At 39.8% G+C, this 20,348-nt stretch overlaps 1 protein-coding gene across 1 annotated transcript in view; it reads right to left on the bottom strand.

Annotated features, from left to right (window-relative positions):
* The window catches only part of Txl (Thioredoxin-like), a 48,246-nt gene extending 38,605 nt beyond the window's left edge, over positions 1 to 9,641 (bottom strand). Inside the window, exons 1-2 of the mRNA XM_083143373.1 lie at positions 9,343 to 9,641; positions 5,178 to 5,334 (exon numbers count right to left, since the gene is read on the bottom strand). Coding sequence (XP_082999499.1) covers positions 5,178 to 5,334; positions 9,343 to 9,440 — 255 coding nt within the window. The 5' untranslated portion in view covers positions 9,441 to 9,641. The remainder of the gene's footprint in view (positions 1 to 5,177; positions 5,335 to 9,342) is intronic.
* Between the last annotated feature and the right edge of the window lie 10,707 nt (positions 9,642 to 20,348).

Genomic DNA, 20,348 nt, shown 5'->3' with positions numbered 1-20,348 from the left:
AATGTGTTTTTCTTTAAGGAGAAGGTCATCATGGTACATTTTTGAGGGTTGAGTTTTAAGTTCCATAATTCACACCACTTTATTAGAGAATCTAAATTATTTTGCAGAAGTGTCATGTCACTGAAATTGGAGATTTTACTATATATTTTGCAATCGTCAGCGATCAAGAGAAGGTTTTTGCATGAATCGGAAAGATATACTGGATGAAGGTACAGGAAGAAGAGAAGAGGTCCAGTAACACTGCCCTGAGGTACACCAGAAGATACAGCTTGATAAGAAGAAGACATTCCGGAAAGAACAACTTTTTGTTGTCTGTTTTGGAGGTAGTGCTTGAGCAGAGAGAGAAAGTTTCCATGAATATTGAAACGGTGGGATAATTTATGAAGCAGGAAATTGTAGTTTATAGAGTCAAAAGCTTTCGAAAAATCCAGATATATTACATCCAGTTGACAGTTTTCAGATATAGAGTTGATACCGTCAGATAATAAAATGCTTAAGTTGGTTAAGCAGGAGCTGCCTGGTAAGAAGCCGTGCTGTGCTGTATTTATATATGGAGAGGTAAATTTGTAGAGTCGGTCCTTTATTATCTTTTCACAGGCGATAGAAAGTGGTGAAAGAAGGGAAATAAGCCTATAAGAAGAAACAGCACACTTGTCTCCAGATTTATATAATGGTACCACGTTAACATTTTTCCATGAATCTGGAAATGTACCCTCATTGAAGCATCTGTTTAATAAAATAGAGAAGGGAATAGGGAGAGAAGAAGCGGCGTTTTTTAGGAAAATAGAAGGGATTTCATCAGGACCATTGGTGTGATTTTGAGGCATTGAAGATAGGATGTATTGCACTTCTGGAGATGTGGAGAGAGACAGAGAGTGACAGCAAACTGGACGGAGGATAGGAAGGGATGAAGCCGGTGTATTAGAGGTTGTATTTATGGAGAGAAAAAAAGAGTTAAAAATATTAGCTTTGTCAGGGGCCTCTGTGCATACTGAGTCATGTTTTACTTTCAAAGGTATTCATGAATTTTGTCTCCTTGAGTTGATTAGTGACCAAAAACGTTTGGGATTTGATTTGATATTGTTTGTGATGGCACCGATGTATTCCCTGTATTTGGTCTTCTGTAATTGTTTAGAGTGACGTCTTAAGTCGGTGAAAGTTTTCCATGTGTATTCATTAGGAAAATGTTTCCAGAGATCCCAGGCCTTTTTTCGGTTTCCAAGGGCAAGCAAGAGCTCAGAGTCGAACCAGGAAGGGTATTTGCCTGATTTCGTTTTTTTGAGTGGCACGTAATCCTTCATCACTGCATGAATCACATCAGTCAGCACATCACACGCATCGTCGACATTTCCACTCTCCAGGATTGTCCAGGGAATGGAATCCAGTGCCAAACGAATGTCACTCCAGGGTGCTTTGCGCCAAACAAGGTATTTGCATCGAGGGGTGGAAGGTCGTTGACTTTTCAGGTGGTCCGGGAGCCAGAATGGAGCATCCAGCGATTCGTGGTCCGAAGGGATGATGTACGCTGAAGGGGGCGATGAGAGAATGTAGTCCAGGTTATTGTCTTTTCGTGTATTGAACATATTGTGCTGTTGAAGTCGGAGGCCACGTATGAAGTGATCCACGAAGTACGTGTCGTTCATGTCGTTTGTAAAGCCATGCGTGGAGTCTGTCCATGTAATCGACAGATTGAAGTCTCCGAAAACAATTACGTCGCACATAGAGGATGCCGACAGCACAGAATCGTAGCAAGCCTCCAGAACTGCTACGGGGCAAGTTTTGTGTGGCCTGTAAAAAAAAACTGATGAAAACTTTGTTTTTCTTGCCGAGAGGCACCTCAACCCACAGAATTTCACAGTCGCGATCCAGGTCACTTCGCACCACACTTTTCCATTTGTTATTTATGCAAAGCATCACTCCTCCGCCCCTTGAGCCTCGGTCTTTCCTGTACATAGTGAAATGTTTTGAAAAAGGCAGTTCGGAATCCAGTACATTGTCATTGAGCCACGTTTCGGTTATTGCAATGCAGTCCTGCTCCATAAATTCTCCCAATTCCAAAGTGCAGTCAGAAAGTGTATTTTTTTATGCTCTGGGCATTATGATAGTATGCACTGAATTTGTTTTCCATTGGGCTGGGGCCTGGGTTTAACTTAATGTCTCCACACAGCAGCACAAGAAAAATAAAGTTCAAGAGCCGGTGAGGCGGGGGCTTACCTTGGCCGCTGTCCGTTGCACGTGTCTCCCTCGGCGAAGCAGAGAAAAGCGTCGGGAGAATGCCTGAACAATAAAACACCTCTCACTGCATTTCCACTCACTTGGGCTAATGTTTTTACCATCGGCACTGTTCAACAGCAATAGCTTAACACCCGTGCAAATTACCACAATAAAGAAATAAACTGAGAACACAGAAAATCCAATCTTATGCGGAGCACGATCCGACAGCTGGCGGCCATCTTGTGCATCTAATTTTATATTTGACAGCAAGTCTATACATAATTGAACTATGATTATGCCATATACTTGATATATTCATAGTAATTAAGGTTGCGTATTAATTTTCATATAAACTTTAAAGATCAGAAATGTATTTATGAGTGAAATTATTCAGATCAGGGCATCGACATGTAAGAAATAAATTTACTGGGCCATGGCCTCACAAAGGTTGAGAACCACTGCAATAAGCAGCCAAAATACATCACTAGTTGCTCAGTTACTAGGTTTAGCTGCCATTTAACCAAATTATACATGTTGTATACAGAACACAAATATATATTTTACTGAACACAAAATTTAATGTAAAGAGATTCGATACTAGTTTTTCAAAAGGTAGAGCAGTATTTCCTTTTTTGCTTCATGTACATGTTCGTATAACAAAATTCAAACATTGAAAATCATATCATACTATTAGGTTCTATTCAAAACACACAAAACTGCTCTAGTTATGTGATTCTGTTTATATTCCATAAATATATTTAATAAGCCTACCAAAATATGAAGGTAACACTCAGAAAGAACTGCCCATTCAAAAAAGCCAGCTTTCTTGAAAACTGTTTATGTCTAGCTACGAATTTCACACTGTAAATTGTATTTTATATTTAGAAATGAGTGTCTATTTTACAGTAGGGAGATAAACGAAATCCATTGAACAGGAAAAATACTGGCAACTTCTGTATTTTCATTGATTTGAGACACTTTTGTGGAAAAAAAACTCCTTTTTTCCAAAAAAAAAGCCAGTTTTTTTCCGACCTCTTCCAACTCTAATTCTACATATAGCCTACATTGATGCATTGATTCAGCTGTAAACTGCTATATACTGTTAACCCACTTCCTTATTATAAAAGAGAGACCTAGACCTATTGCGTACATGGACGGAATCTGCTATCAGATTTTGGTTAAGTAATAAAACGACTCGTTGTGTCGCTTTGCTTCGTGACTCGTCGTGTCCTGTCAGATCCGGTGTGCATCTAGCCTAAGTCTGAAAATTGTGGGTTGCATAGGTAAAGGCATTTTTAATGCATTTTTCCAGTAATTTAACAGGTAATTTCAATATTTTTTTTCCTTTAAAAAGAGACTAGGTATTTGAACATGAATCATATATACCCGTTATATTCATAAAATATACCAAAATGGCACAATTCTGCAATATACGTATATCAAAGGCTATTTACGAAAATATTGGATTGGTAAAATTTCAGCAATTTTTCTGACAAACCAATATACTGATAGAGTGTCAATTATTCTCTACCATCTCTACTCTACTTACTGAAGAAAATTTGTTTGTTTCTTCTAATTTGCCATTATAACATTCATTTAATTATTGAGAAAAGTACAGATAGCTTTAAAGTTAGCCAAGTTCCTGTGCACAGTCTTATGCCTGATGCAAATACACAATTTTTAAAACATATCATTGCTCATTTTAAGCATCAACTTATTAAGCATGCTGGATTTTTGAACAAAAATAAAAACTCACAGGCCTACGTTTTGAGACTTTTTGAAAATTGTCTTAACTGCAATAACTGATTTCAATGTTTCTAGGTCCGCTGAATCGGAAAATGACTCCCGTTTTTCTCCATCACGTAAGGATTTTTCACAAAATGGAGTTAAAAATTAAGAAAAATTGGTAAAATCGTGTATTTGGACCATATATAATTGACAAAAAAATAAAATATCCAGCGTTATACCTGCATATTTTAGTTTCAGTCACTTATAGAGTTGGTACAAGTCCTTGCAATACCATTTTTCATCCCTTCAAAGCTTCTTCGAGAGCACTTTTCCTTTTGCAAGTCATCTGTGACGTGTCCAGCAGTAGTCCGCCATCATGATGATGCTCCAGCTGCCCTGAAACCGTCGCTCCATCTCTCTGATGTCCTGGTGGAACCATGCACCCTGTTCTTCGCTGACAGCACCAGTGGAATGAAGTTCCGGGCGCCAACAAGTTCTCTTGCTTCAATCTGGAGACAAAGAACTCTTCCGACTTTTTGGATAGGGCCAAATCTTTGACCAAGTCGTTTAACTCCATTGAGGTGAAGAGTTGAGCCTCACTGGAGGGTAGTATCGTCGAGGAAATCATCACCTGAATGTTCACACTCGCCCTCAGAATCTGCCAGGGTTTCTAGAGTTTCTGGAGGTGAAGGAACCAGAATCTCAGGTCCATGAGGCACTGGATGCATTGAAGAGGGTAGGTTTGGATATGAGATTACCTTCCTAATTTTCACATTGAATCCTTATATGTTGCAAGAGCAAAAATAACAGCCATTACTATGGGTGTGGGGCAAGGAACAGAATGATTCATGGAGTGCAGTGGAGGAGCGGTTGAACGGGGATTTTTGGATGACACATCAGGGAAAAACACCCCCAGGGGAAAATTGGACGTATTCCAGTACGTCATTGACTCGTATATCTTTGCCTCAATAGTATAAATTGAAAGTTATGAGGAAGGGCTTATTTTAAGTTACAGAAGATACTACTTACTGCTTACCATATAAGGTGATATGTGGGATGTCAAATCCGAAAATCGCGTTTTGCACAAAAATGGTACGTGATGAAATGTTTGTACTATTTTTCCTGCAATCAGCGCAAAAAATATATATATATATAGGAATCAGCCATTCAAGTTGAAACAATTTTTTCATAGCAGACCTGTGATTAGACTGGTTGTTAAACTCATTAAACCTCACCTTGTTTCTGAAGAAAATAAAGGTAGGCATAGACGTGACACCTTGTGATGCTGCAGTATCCTGGCACTGATCGACATCAACTTTCAGAAAAACAGCTCTAGAATACTTCCTGGAGAGCTCCTCAAAAACGGGAGCAATTCGTTGGCACGGACCACACCTGGGATAAAAAAAAGCAATAATGATGCAGAATAACTTTATTCAACATTGTTGACAATAAATGAAAAATAATATATATTATTTTTCTGAAAAGTATCTAAAATCAGGAAGCTTGATAGAGAAAAATGTGAATTATGTTTTCTCTGTCTATATCTCTGGCAAGCTTTTCTCACGAAAATAATTTCAATTTTTCACATTACGAGTATTTATTGTTCTTCCTTTTTCGCTTTCATAAGACACAATATGGCGGGCACAGCTTGGCGCGTCGTGGATCATCAGTGGGTATGCAGTGTTTCCAACCTTCTTAACTGAAAAATGCCCCACAAACCATTCACGGAAGGTTAGGTTAGGCAAACAGTTAAAATTTGGGGTCATTTTTTGTGTTTTCTCATCTTCTTGCAAAACAACGGCGTGGTTGGAAACACTGACAGGGGTTGATGTCATCGAACATACGCAACAGAAGCAAGTAAAAGAAACGGCAATTATGCATCAGAGATATATTTCTCTTCAAAAATACATGAATTCCCAGTCCAATAGATTCAACGATGAAAGAAAATACCTGCATGGACTTTGAAAATGCAACAGAAACTCATTTCTGTAAGTAGTTTCTATTGTAAAATTGAAGAAATGTGTTTTCCCCATATCAAACAGTTACCGTCCTGTGTAAGCATATTGTGATTTTGGTGTCCCAAGATGAAGGACAAATGACCAACCAGGTTGTGATGCCTGCAAAGAAACACAAGGCAGTGTCTTGTACAAACAAGTACAATGATTTTGAGATAGGCACAAAGTCCGTTCTTATTTCTTCAACCTAGAACTGCCCACTGTGTAAAGATACTGGCTGATGTTAATGATGATTATCTCACCAATTTTCGTGGAACTATGTAGCCTCTTGTTGGGTTTGTGTTCAAGAAGCAAGTTGATGTTGTTAACATAATAATACCACTGGTCCAAAAGACAACTAGAGAGCCAAGGCAGGAAATTATATTACTAAATGAGACATGGATAAAAGTAAATAAATACCTTTTCCATGAGCTTATTATTACTATCTGTTTTACCACTTGTGCTTATTATTGCCATCTCTTTTACCAGTACACTACACAAGAAACAAAAAGGAAAAAAATAATCATTTATTGCTAGCCTTGTCTTTGTTTAGTTTCTGCTTCCAAAACTAGCCTTATGTTTGTTTCACAAAGATGAAAAACCAATAAAACCACATAGGTTAGCTTCATTTACTGAAATGATAATTCATAGATAGAGAGGGAGATGAGTTAACGCACTGTCCAATAATATTCCCCCCCATCAAAACACACACATATTAAATTCCTTGTTCTTTAATCTGTGGATCTTTGTTTGAGTTAATCTTATGTAAAAAATTAAAGATCGAGTGAAGGTGTTTGTTACAGTTACGAATAACAACTGATACAGATTGTAAACAGCTTTAAGTAAGATTTTGTTTACAGAGCATCACAAAGTTCGTGATTTCGATCTCATATAGGTACCAGTTAGATATAGTGAAAACACATTTAACTCATCTATTTCCAAATTATTTACATTTCTACTTACCTTATATGCATAGCGGAACATTTTTCAACTTGGGATTATGTTTTTTACACTGAAAAAAGCATAATTTTTCACATTACAAGTATTTATTGGTCGTTGCTAATTTGCTTTCGTTACACACAATATGGCGGGCAAATCTTGACTCACTTTGTCTATCGTCAGCTGATATGCAGTGTTTCCAAATTTATGAACCGAAAAATGCTGCACAAATTATTCACGAAAGGTTTTTAAGCGAAAATTGATCCACAAACCATTCACGGAAGGTTAGGTTAGGTTCAGTTGGGTTAGGCAAACATAGAAAATTAAATTGGGAGGAAAAAAACGCTCACACGTCATCTTGTAAAACTACCGCATAGTTGCTACACTAACATTTATTAACCGAAAAATGATGGTTTTTAGGCTAACATTGATCCACAAACCATTCACGGAAGGTTAGGTTAGGCAAACATAGAAAATTAAATTGGAAAAAAAAAACGCTCACACATCATCTGGTAAAACTACCGTGTGGTTGCTATACTGACAGGGGTTACATATTCGAATGGAACATCTGATTCACGTAGTCGACGGCAATGGTAGCACGAGCTATCGTGCAAGGGAGATACATTAATGTCGAAAATGACATTATTTACCGGCCGAATACATTGCACGAATGGATAAAACACTATTCCCAGCTTCCAAAAGTCCACACAAACTCAATTCCGTAAGTACTTTCCCGTCATTTCTCCTGTAAATTTGAGGAAATGTTTTTTTTTAACTATATCTAACTGTTACCCTTATATGTAAACACATCACTAGGTGGTAACAGTTTCATGCATCGGAGACACATTCAAATCGGATATTTTGTCTTTCTCGTGGTTAGTACTTACCAATTATGTATTGCGGAACATAGTGGAAGGTTGCATTAAGCTTTTTGCACGAAAAGAAACACTTTTTCTGCTAAAATAAACCATTTTCCTTAATGCTACGGAAAGCACGTCACGGTGCGATATCGCTTGCTTTGCGAATGGTAACGCTTCTTTTGTTTTCGAATATCAATGTTTCCAACTCTATTGTGCATGAAAGTTGTAAAAAACCGGTGATCACGTCTGGAAATTGTACATTTTGATGAAACATTGTTCGTTAGCCCCAAAAACCATCCACGGGTAGCCCCACAAACCATTGACGTTAGCCCCAAAAACCATCCACGGGTAGCCCCACGAACCATTGACGTTAGCCCCAAAAAACATCCATGGGTAGCCCCACGAACCATTCACACGAGGTTAGGTTAGGCCTGTTAGGTTAGGTTCCATTAGCACTCATTTCACCCCTAAATTAATCGAAAAACCATTTTCCTTTCTCGACAAAAACAGCGCGTTTCTCGGAAAAAAAAAACAAAAAAAACAAAAAAAAAACAAAAAAAACGCGCGTTTCTCGAAAAAAAAATCGCACGTTTGGAAACCCTGATTCCACTAGCGAGATCGCGTGACTTCCGACGCTAGAGAGCCATCTGAAGGTACATCTTGGAAACAACGGCATGATGTTTTCGATTTTTACAAAATGCGCAATATTATTACATGAAAAGTTATTATTTATTGTTCTGCTGCATTGTACGATGAAGTTTTAGGAACAATATATATCGACGAAGGTTCTAAACCTTGGAGAAACTCATTTCCGTAAGTAGTTTCGTGTGTAAAATTGAAGAAATGTGTCTCCGATGCATGAAACTGTTACCCAGAAAAATTCTAGCACCACTTGAAATGTATACACAGTAACACTGGAAGCTGAGAGCATCAATTCCTACTTGCCTAACCTAGTCACATGAGCACCTCTGTTATGCGAAATTTGTGGTTATCAATCACACTTAAAGTCAGAAGGACGAACATAAAAATAGGGTATGAAATGTGATCTTACATTTATACCTAAAAATTTGGGTATAATTTAACAATACAGGGAATTTCTCCAATTCGTTTGAATTTTCGGTTACTTACTAATTTGGGTCTCCTAATCACGAATCTGCACTTAAAATTTGGCGCTCACGTATAAATTTCGCGCTTATTTGGGGGCAGGTGAATCCGGCCAATTTCTAACATGCCCTTAACAGGGAGTCTATAGATATAGGCGGGGCCGCGATAGCGGTTGGGGGCGGTAAGTCGATTACCCCAGGGGCGGAGCCCGGAACCGGCGGGAAATTCGGAAATCGAGGGTGTGGAAATAAGAACTTAATTTCGATTATTTTGCTATTTCCACGTGTGAGCGCCAAATTTTGACTGCAGATTCGTGATTAGGGGGCCAAAATTAGTGAGTATGCCGAATTTCAAACAAAATGGAGAAATTCCCTGTATTGTAAAATCGCTCCAAAATTTGATCATACCAAAGTCAATTACCATACTTTTTATTTATTTACTTTCAAATATAACGTAGCTAGAAATAATCCACGCTTATAAAATCTTGAAAGTGCAATACTTACCAACTAGCGGTAAAATCTACAACAACTAATTTCGTTCCAGCAGCAGACAATTCGACGTGAAACTGCGAATCATCAGGAATCACTCGTACAGAACTCATTGTGAACTAACGTATTTTATGAAATAAATAAATATTCTTTCCAATCAACAAAATCTACAGTTAAAAACAACGGAAGAACACGCTTAAGAATATCTAAAAATAGTTAGAAAAAGAAATTCCTACAAGTTTTGTTTTGCGGCCAACATCAAATAGTTCTACAAAATGACAAGCAATGACACGAGCAAAAACAAGTGAGATGGTATTATAAATAGTAAATCCTCCGACTTGGTGTTTTCCTTTCGGAAGTAACCAGTTGCCTGTCTGAAGCGCAATGACATACTGTGGTGACCTCTTCCCGAAACAAACTAATCATATGTGTGTGTGTGTGTGTGTGTGTGTGTATAGTAATAATAATAATAAAAGCTATCAACAACTACTACAGACGGTGTTTGGAGCTACTGCTGAGCAGCATGCGCCGCATACTAGTCTGGTTCCCCTCGAACATCCTGTTACGCTGGCGGCGATGTGAAGCGTCGCAGTGGAGATTCTTTTACAAAACGCCAGGCTACGCCAGGGGTCCCGCTTTCGATTTCCGGACTGGACATGGGTGTTCTTTGTGAATGTTCTTTTGTCAATTTTAGCATATTCTCATCCTTATCGTGGCGAAGAGGCAAAAGTGAAAGAAAAGCGACGATAAATAACAAAAATTGAAATGCCTGACTCGCCGTATTGAACCACCAGTCCCCCTTATTTCCAGTACAGATTCACCGGCATACGAAGTAAGAAATGAGCACATCTTTTCAACAGTTGTGTGACGACTGACGATAGTCAAAGTTATTTGTTAAAGTTTTACCATATGGTTTTACCATGAAGGAGTGGGTGTCTTTGTGGCCACCAGTTGTACGTACATGCAGACAGACATGAGCAGTACACGCACTAATAACTCAAAACGTACAAAAGTAGATATATTCAATTATTTTGTAAATGGAAAAGCGACACAATGTACGCTGAGCTGAAGTGAATCTTTGCGAACAAATCTGCAGAAGTTAAGACCTATTCAAATGCTGGTAAATATGTGTGCTATGAACTTCACCTTTGGTTTATTGATTGATTTGCTTTATTTTACTTTGATTTTTGTGCCACTTTTGGCTAATTTGCGTAGATGGGAATGAGTGATGATATGATGAAGTTGATGGACACTCACAAACCTTCATTCCCAGGCCAGGATTCGAACCCGGGACTTTAGTATAATAGACCCTAATAGACATGCTTTTCACCACATATACAGATAAATGATCCATATGCTTGTAAGAAAATACAAGCATGATACAAATCGTACAAATGACTGTTGAGCCGGATACCAATCCTTTCTTCGTTCCACTGGTATCCACAGATTTCTTCTCTCCACGTCCTTCAGAAACCTAGAAGTGATACTTGACACTATAAATTTGCTCCCAATCGAACTGTGTAACCATGTGCTACACAGCTTGCACCCTTTTTCCTTGTAAAAGAATCTCCACTTCACCCTTTCATGTTAACGACCATAGCACAGTCAGCGTAACCGGATGTTTGAGGGGGACCAGACGAGTGTGCATGCTCTGCAGTAGCTCCACCTTTAACACCGTCCATATAAAATGTGAAAAAATCCATATTCAAACAGTGGCGTTGCAGAGTTCTATTGCCCCTGCAAGTAAAATGTTCAAGGTCGTTGATTATAGTTAGCTTGTCTCACCTGTAGCCGCAATGATGATCAGTTAAGTTTTACAGCAAAAATGCTCCACCCTATCTCTCCATTTTTTGTTATCAATTTATATGTATTAGCAGTGGTGGCGATTAAGTTCCTCCCAATTAGGATAGTTTATTTCACTTTGTAGATAAGGTTGAGCAGTGTGGGGGCAAAAGTGGCAAAAAGTAGGAAACTGTCCATCCTCCAATAGCCGCCACTGTGTATCATGAAAGTAGTTTCTGAAAACTAAATCAGGATGATGCAAACCTCTGATAAATATTTCAGTGGCATGGCCAGGATTCTTTCTTGGAGGAGGGGCGCTTCATGAGATCAAATTTGCATTGCATGGTTTTTTGTATTTTTGTCATACACTGAAAAAATAAACTGAACACATATATATCTACTCAAACATTAAAAAATATATATATTGTGGATTTTTCTAGAGGATATTAAGCACTTTTCTTTTGGACTTCTAGGAGAGCTTTAACCCCCAAAAACCAAAGCTATGCCCCCTTGGTTACACGAGGTCAAGGTTCAACAGGACTGGCTGGACCTCTACATTGCCAGTGCTGACCCAGCATCACAGAGTTCATTGGAATCTAGTAGAAAAAAATAGAACGGTGATGGGACTCATGATATTTAATGAAAATCCGATTGGAAGAGCTAGGCTCTCAAAAGGTTGTTACCACATGGACATGGAATTTACCTTGATATTATTAATAATAATTTTAATGATATCATTTCTTTCTTGATAGGCTGAACATACATTTGTTATTCTTTCATGAAACAAGACCTTTTAAAAAAAAGTCATAACAGACTGGAAAAGAAAAACTGATTTGACAGAAAATGTCCACAAAATTCAAAACGGGAGGATGAAGTTTGCAAAAACCTCCATGTAATGGTGACATTTAATTCACAAGCAGTACCTTTTACGAGAGAAGAGGGATATCAAATACACATTATCAGGGGTGTACTGGCCATAGAGCAAGGGAGCAATTGGCCCCTAGGCCCCACCTCCTATTGAGTCTTTAGACCCTTGTGAAGTGTTTAAACAGTTAAAAGAAAAATCAACTACCTTGTCAGAGTACAGGGTGGTCCAAATGTCTTGTCATCCCTACATACATGGTTTCAACTATATAATAACACATAATTCAATACAGCATAAGGTATTCCAATAAACAGACACATTTGAATGGATTCATTGTCAACAGGACAGATGATTTTACGCATCCAGAATGTCAATATGAGCACCATAATTTCCGTGGCACAAAATGATGCGGCACCATGTCCTGTATGATATTTTACGAAGCGTAGCTCTGTTGATTGCTGTAAAGGCAGCCCAAAAGCTTCCTTCAATCGTTTGGTTGTCTGGTATCGTTGCTGGGATACACGCTCCTTAATAATATCCCCATAAGAGCGCAGTCACAAGACGACAGATCAGGACTTCTGGGAGGCCAATGCAGAGGTGCTGGAAGATGCGCTGATCCTCGCCCTACCGACCTATCACGAAACAAGTCATTTAAGTATTCTCTGACAGTGATGGCATAGTGAGGTGGTGCTCCATCCTGTTGAAACCAGCAATCTGCTAGCAGATTCATTCTCTGAAGCTCTGGAACAAACCAATCCGTTAAGACGATGAGATAGGAGTGTTGATTGACAGAGCTATCAAAGAAATAGGGACCACTCAAGTGCTTACTAGACATAGTAGCCCAGATCATCACATGTGGAGGGTTGTGCTCGAGCTCTTCATAATAATGTGGCTTTTCCTTCCTCCAGAAATAAATATTCCTAGCACGTGCACTCCGGTAAATTGCATATTCATTGGAGAGAAAGAAGGTTACAACGCTGCGAAAATGTCTGAAACACCTCAAGCAATCTTCTTCATGCTGAACATCTTTTGTCCATGTCATTATCAATTAGCTCATTGACGGCTGTTGGCCTACAGGATTTCATTCCAACATCATTTTTCATGTGTCTTAATATTGTGGTTTTTGGCATTAAAGTTCGGATGTCCATTTCTGCAGTGACTTCTTGGGTGCAAGGTCCATAGATACCTCCACTGCCGCACATATCTCCCATTGTGTGGATGGTAGTATTGTCCTCTGTTTGTCCTTATTTGATCCTGTCAGAAACAGCGTATGTTACCAAAGCAGTATTGTCCTTTTAAGAGGGGCTCGTGAAGTCCGGTCACACATCGTTTATGCCCTGTAAATTTTGTAGTGCAAATTATCTACGAAGGTCAGAAGAGTGGTCAGATCATCCAGTAATTTATGGTATTGTGAACATTCCTATGTGTAGAAATGTAAAACTCCAGTTAGCTAACATTACGGGTGGAGTGGATGGGAAAGTTGTAACCTGAGCATTTGGGACATGAACAATTTGTCTGTCAAGCAATATTTGAAACTTCTCAACACTGTGACAACTCAAATTGTACACACTATATATATGCATGATTTGGCATTTCTGGAATAAAAACTACAGCACAGATTGGTAAAGTTACGTACAAAGTTTTCGGGAACCTGCACCATAAAGAGATTTTTTTTACATTGTCTGTGGTGGAACTATGGACATCCCGAAAGGGAGGCCACAGTCCCCCTGGAAAATGAATATCCACCAAAAAATTGTATATTTCACACATATTTCCAATCAAATTGATTTATGTTAATTATTATAAATTCGTTAAAGGAACAAAACAATTTCAGACTGATGTAGCGAGTGCACTCACGGTCCCCCAAATGACGTGTCATTCATACCCCGACATGGGGCCAAACGTCGTTATGTGTACGGGAAACCGGTCGTGACTCTTACGGTTCAGGTTTTTAAGTTCGGTACTGAGACGGTCGTTTATTGTCGTACTATTGCGAGGCGGAGATAAATACCTTGAAATGTTACACTGTTTTGTTTACCTTTGATTTGTAGATTCGAACAATCATAACACACTAATAGCATAATATCTGGTACCTGAAAAAACGTCAAATAACAACACTGACGAACGGTAAAAAGTGAATATATATTGTAACAACAAAAAAATATTGCAATCAACAACTGTTTACAAAGCCTCCTCAAACTCTCACTCATTCACTCTTTCTCTCTTTCACACCTCTGAGGTATTTTTACATGCAAAGTATAGATACAAATCATGGATCTCATTAACATATCATTCCTTTTTAGTTTTAAACCTTTATGTGAATTTAGGGTATTTGTCTGCCAGCTCCTGTGCTCTTTTAAATTAATTTATGTGCCAGTCCTCAGAAAGCAGTTAACTAAGACAATTGGGTCGGCGTGGTTAAATCTTTCGTTCGAAGGAACATATGCATCCAGTCGTAAGCACGACATTTAACAAGTTTCTCGGACAGGTGTAATACACATAAGCCTCTCTCGTCCAATGAGAACAACTACACCATTACATAGTGATGCAAAACTTAATCGGCTCCAGCTGCCGGAATACACAAATCAATCGTCGGCGCGAGCAAAAATTACATCAAAAACCACTATGCAACAAATAATACTACATCACGCGCACGACCTTGCAATATAAAATTACGCTTTCCACAATAAAAAGGACTCATCAGTTAAGTATTGACAAATTAAATGGCGCGACGGGGCGGTCGGTTACACAAAAATGGAGCACACTTTGACAATTTACACTAAATATTAAAGTAATGAAATGGAGCTTCTGACCCTGAATGCAGACAATTAAATTAGAACATCTGAACATGAAATGACCCTTTTTTATAACAATACCAAAAAAATTTCAGACACGGAAGTTAGGTTCTGGGTTTCCTGAGCCACTTTGCAAATAAGTGAGACTTCGGCGTTAACAGTACGGTGTTGATACTAACAATGCATGTTTACATGGACATAAGACCCTCTGAAGAATACCGTACCGGACTCTGCTACATTGCGTGGTCATTCATCTCTCCTGGACGCGGGACTTGCACACGGTTCCTTGTGGCGAAATTTTTCTCCGAGGTTGATCGCGACGAAGAATAATTGTGACGATATGGTGTACTTGCACCTCCTCAGTACTTCGGGCGTTCCTCTTGTCACTAGCGTCGGGTGAACGTGGTCACGCGCCGGTCCGGAATCTCTCTAGTGTCGGGCATCAATTGGACGTCGATCTGCAATCATCTCTCTCTGGTAACGGGTTTCGATTGGGCGTCGACCTGGAATTGTCCTTCTCTCTCTCTCTCTCTCTCTCTCTGGTAACGGGCTTCGGTTGGAACGTCGATCTGAAGTCGTCCTTCTCTCTCTCTCTCTCTCTCTCTCTCTCTCTGTCTCTCTCTATCTCTCTCTCTCTCTCTCTCTCTATCTCTCTCTCTCTCTCTCTCTCTCTCTCTGTCTCTCTGGTAACGGGCTTCGGTTGGAACGTCGATCTGGAAACGTCCCTCGGGCTTTGGGCAATGGTTGGCTTTGGCGTCGTCTGGCTGGCTTCTGCATCGTTGCAGGCGTCAGGGGAGTCGACGGACTCCCTTCTCTATCTCCTTTAGCCGCCCATAATTATGTAGTCCACGCTTGGCAAAAACAAATCACCGCGTAATACTTTACCAAAATAAGGCGCACACTGGTAACTCTCTATCTGCAATTCGCTCACGGTACGTAAGAAAACAAAGTTCACGGACACAAAACAATAATCACGCGAGAGTGTAGCGCGGAAATGCTCTCTCTATGAAATCCGGGTAAAAACTGTGTCTGGAATCGTAGTACTCTTGTTTATATATCACTTTCGAATTTGTACGTTGGGAAGCACGCTAAAGTGGCTTGGCTTCGGTTTCCGAGGGGATGGAAATGACCTCTCTCCATTGTCTTGAAACGCGGTCACCCGCGCGTCCTCGATCCTTTCAGGCTTGAGCTCCAGCTGATTTTTCTGGTCATCCGTGAAAAATGGGTTCGCCCACCCGCTGCGACTCCTAGCCCGGTTCCGACGAAAACAATCTTTCCTTTTCTCCGTGTTGGTGCGGCTGTCTCTCAGGAAAAACCCGTCTCCCAACTCCCGACGTCTGGCTCGGATACAATTTTATCCACAAAATAAAATCAAACCTCACATTTTATATTTGAACATACAATGAATCAATAAACAAAAATAATTTATATCGAACTGCGTTTCACATGTCACTAGATACCGTGACACTGAAATAGTGTTTTTTTGAGGGAACATCACCATTAAGAGGGAAAATATGCTTCCTTTGCTTCCCTGGAAGAAAATTACCTTGCTTGCCCCTTCCTGGGGAAAAAAATTCAGCGGGCATCCATGCGTGAAACAGAAGAAAAAAATATTTATGTTTCTAAAGATCCTTTACAATTGCAAGAGGAGGAGCACGGAGAAAACACATATTTAGGAGTATAATAAATAGGGCAATAGGGTGTGATACCTATTTACCTATTTACCTATTGCCGTATTGCACGGGCGTATTTAAGGGGGAAGGGGTTAAACGGGTCTCCCCAATTGGTTCAGTAAATTGATCCAGATTACCTGTTTTATCCCGCATCGACTTGTTCGAAAAATATATTCTTCACACTTATTTATTCTTCTAAATTAGAGGCGTGCAGGATGAGATACGGACGGGCACCCTGGATGGGGAATGTCCAGGCCCGTAGCCAGGCACGGGCTCATCCTCTCCCTGGCACTGTCGTCAGACCTCTTGACATGAGGTAAAACTATTTCATATAATTTGCTTGCACTGAAGAGTGAAAATATAGACAGCAGATACCCGTTCCGAAAGTTTAACGCGTTAAACGAGTTATGGTAACTGGCTGTAACGTAAGTGCTTCCGTGCGTTTCGTGAGGTTCATTATGCTGTCCCAAAAGTCGCATTCCGTGCGTCTCGTGAAAGAACGAGATTCACCAAACGCACGGGCCAGGAAGCTGGTTTGTTCAGTGAGAATCGTCTGCTGCTTGCAGATCTCGCGCGTGCATGATGATTTCAAACTGCACTATTTCGGAAAATGCATTATAATTGTAACAGAGAGCGATATGAAGCAACATGCGCAAGATGAGTGTGCCATAACTGTTCTTACAATGTGATTAAAATGAGTAATAGTAATGGTAATAGTGTTCACAGCAGAGTTAATTTCTGCCAGAAGGACATGCCTTCCGCTGGACGCCATGCGGAAAATTTGTATAAACAAAACGCTGTGCCTGTGCTTTCGTCTAGAGCGTCCCTTAAGTCCGAAAAATAACTGGTTTCACCAGGTTCACGAGGCCAGTTACTTTCGTTCGATTCGTTCGTTTCGTTAAGACTTTCGGAACTTGGTCATAACTTGGTGAAGGATAAATTCACAGAATATGAAAAGTATTACATTTGTTCCAGGATGCGAAATAATTGAAGAATGGTGGGGGGAAGAAAATCTTAATCCCTATATATGTATATTTATTTATTTATTTATTTATTTATTTACTCACAGTTTCAGATACAGTCTTATTTGGCCATTTTACACTGAAACAACATAAAGTAGAAATAAAAAATAACAAAAGATAAAAACAATAACAAGATGTGATAGATTTACACGTACATGTTCTTCGTCAGTAATATACAAAAATTTCGTTCTGGAAGGAAAATATCTACATTCAGGGGAAGTTTGTTGTAGATTTCTGGGAGCCTGTAAAACAAGGAGCGTTGTAGAAGGGATAGCCTAGTGGTTGGGTTGTGGAAGAGTTGCAGGTTGCGCGTTAGCTTTTGGGGTACCCTAAGTGTGAATTCACTGATTAGGAGATCTGTTCTGATTTTGCCATTTATTATCTTGTATAAAAATTTCATGTCAGCTAGATCACGACGAAAGGATGGAGTGTGAATATTCAGAGCAGCCATGGTGTCTGATTTGGATACATGTCGAAAGGAAGGTATTCTATGGCGAACAATTGCAAGAAAGAAACAGACAACATAATCTATTTTGGTGAGATTGGTTTTTGAGGCCATTGCCCAAATTGGGGAACAGTATTCAAGGATCGGCGAGATGAAAGATTTAAAGAATAAAGCAAGAGATAATGGGTTTTGAATTTCGCTAAATCTGTATAGAAGACCGAGAAGGCGCATGGCTTTTTTAGTGGTAGCAATAATATGATAATTAAAAGTGAGTTTTTCATCCATGATAATACCTAGGTCCTTTTGGGTGGAAACGTTTTGGATTGGATTGTTTTCAATAGTATAAGTAGACACCACTTTGTTCTTTTTTAGGGAATAAGTAAGGAAAGAGCATTTCTGAGGGTTTAGTTCTAAATTCCACTGACGACATCACTTAACAAGTTCTGTGAGAGCATTTTGAAGAATCATCATGTCATGATGCGATGAGATCTTCTTAAAGAGTTTACAGTCATCCGCAAACAAAAGTATATTGATAGGGAGGGAGGACAGTTTTTCAGGGAGGTCATCCATGTACAGAAGGAATAGGAGCAGCCCTAAGACAATCCCTGTGGAACTCCAGACAAAACGGGAAGAAAGTTAGAAGAGGTACCTGAAAGAACAACACGTTGTTCACGCTCATGGAGGTAGTCCTGGAGTAAAGAAAGAAATTTGCCATGGATGTTAAATCTGGATGATAATTTATGAAGAAGGCAGATATCAGATATGTGTAAAGTAGCAAATTAATTCTTTACTAACTGGTTAAAGATGTGAATACATTACGAAATAGTTTTGTTGTGTAGTAGCTTTTGTTTAGTTTTTTTATTAATACAAAACTATTATAATTTATAATTATGTTTGTCTTTTATTGCACGCATATTGTTATTGGTGTAGACAGAGTAATAATCTCTTGAAAAAGAGAGAAAGCATTCTGCACTCACTATTATGTGTTTTTCATATTATCCTTAGTAAAATACATAAGAAGTAAATACTAATTGCTTATATTTTGTTGTTACAAGAAAAACTCTTCCTCCCGGGAAATTTTTGGTGGGGGGGATTTTTGAGGTCAAGATTGTTGATGAGGGAAATTCCACTGCCCCCCCCCAGGATTTCGCACCCTGATTTGTTCATCTTGTTCATCTTGGCCGAAATATAAGTAGAGGCAAGTATTCAGAAGATTCTATAGACTTGAGAAAGTTCTTTCTTTCATAGGGGAGCTTCTTTATCTGTACCATCGCTGCACCTGTTGCCTCCCGCTTAGACAGAAATCTGTGACTTTGATGTCATCATCCACATTCCTTCCACATCTTCGTCAAAGATCAACAGCTCCCAAGTTTTGGGGACGAAGGAGAGTTTTATTGCCTCAGTTCGGGATGGAATGTGTAGTATGCAGAGGTGTTCATTTTGAATCAACCTCCCATCACCCTCACCCTCCGACGTCGCAGTCGCCCTCGCCCTCCACCGCCCTCATCCTCCGAGATCGCACTCGCCCTCGCCCTCCACCGCCCTCACCCTCCGAGATCGCTCTCGCCCTCGCCCTCGCCCTCGCCCTCGCCCTCGCCCTCCGACATCGCATTCGCCCTCGCCCTCCACCGCCCTCACCCTCCGAGATCGCAGTCGCCTTCGCCCTCCACAGCCCTCACCCTCACAAGTCTTCCGGAAGGTGAGGCTGAGGGTGAGGTCTGCCCTCACGAGGGTCGCCCTCCGGAGGGTGAACACCTCTGGTAGTATGGAGTGTGTAGTAAGGGATGATGTAATTAGCAGTGAATTAACACTTCAAAGGATGTTTTAGAAGATATAGAAAAAATGTAATATTTGCATATTTGAAAATTTTGTATTAACATAATGCCCGCCCCCCACAAGTAATTTACCTTCATTTATATCTCACTAAAAGAAATCGAAAAAACCATCAAGAAACTCAAACCAAAAAGAGCAGCTGGACCGGACCTAATGCCCCCCTACGTTATTAAAGGTTGCTCAGAGGCACTCAAGTTCCCTCTCCACACCCTCTTTAATTTAATCTTGAAAACAGAAAAATTCCCCGCAAGTTGGAAAACGACGGAGATTTGTCCAATCCCCAAAGCAGCAGATAAGACAGACATAAGTAACTACAGACCAATCGCGAAACTGTCAGCTCCAGCCAAACTCTTTGAGCAAATAATTTATAATCATATTTACTCGCACGTCAAACCTATCCTTTCTCCACACCAGCATGTATTTGTACAAAACCGTTCAACTGTGACTAATCTCGTCGAATTAACAAACTACGTTGCGTCAACTATTGACGATAAAGGACAAGTCCATGTAATATACACGGACTTTTCAAAGGCCTTCGACACGGTACACCACGATACACCACGATACTTTAATTCAGAAACTAGCTTACATCTGCCTCTCCCCGCA

Source organism: Lepisma saccharinum, chromosome 21 (genome assembly GCF_977018435.1).
Source record: "Lepisma saccharinum chromosome 21, izLepSacc3.1, whole genome shotgun sequence".
In the NCBI taxonomy this organism is placed as follows: domain Eukaryota; kingdom Metazoa; phylum Arthropoda; class Insecta; order Zygentoma; family Lepismatidae; genus Lepisma; species Lepisma saccharinum.
Note: the sequence above shows the minus strand (reverse complement) of the source record. Positions and strands in the feature narration are given on the sequence as shown.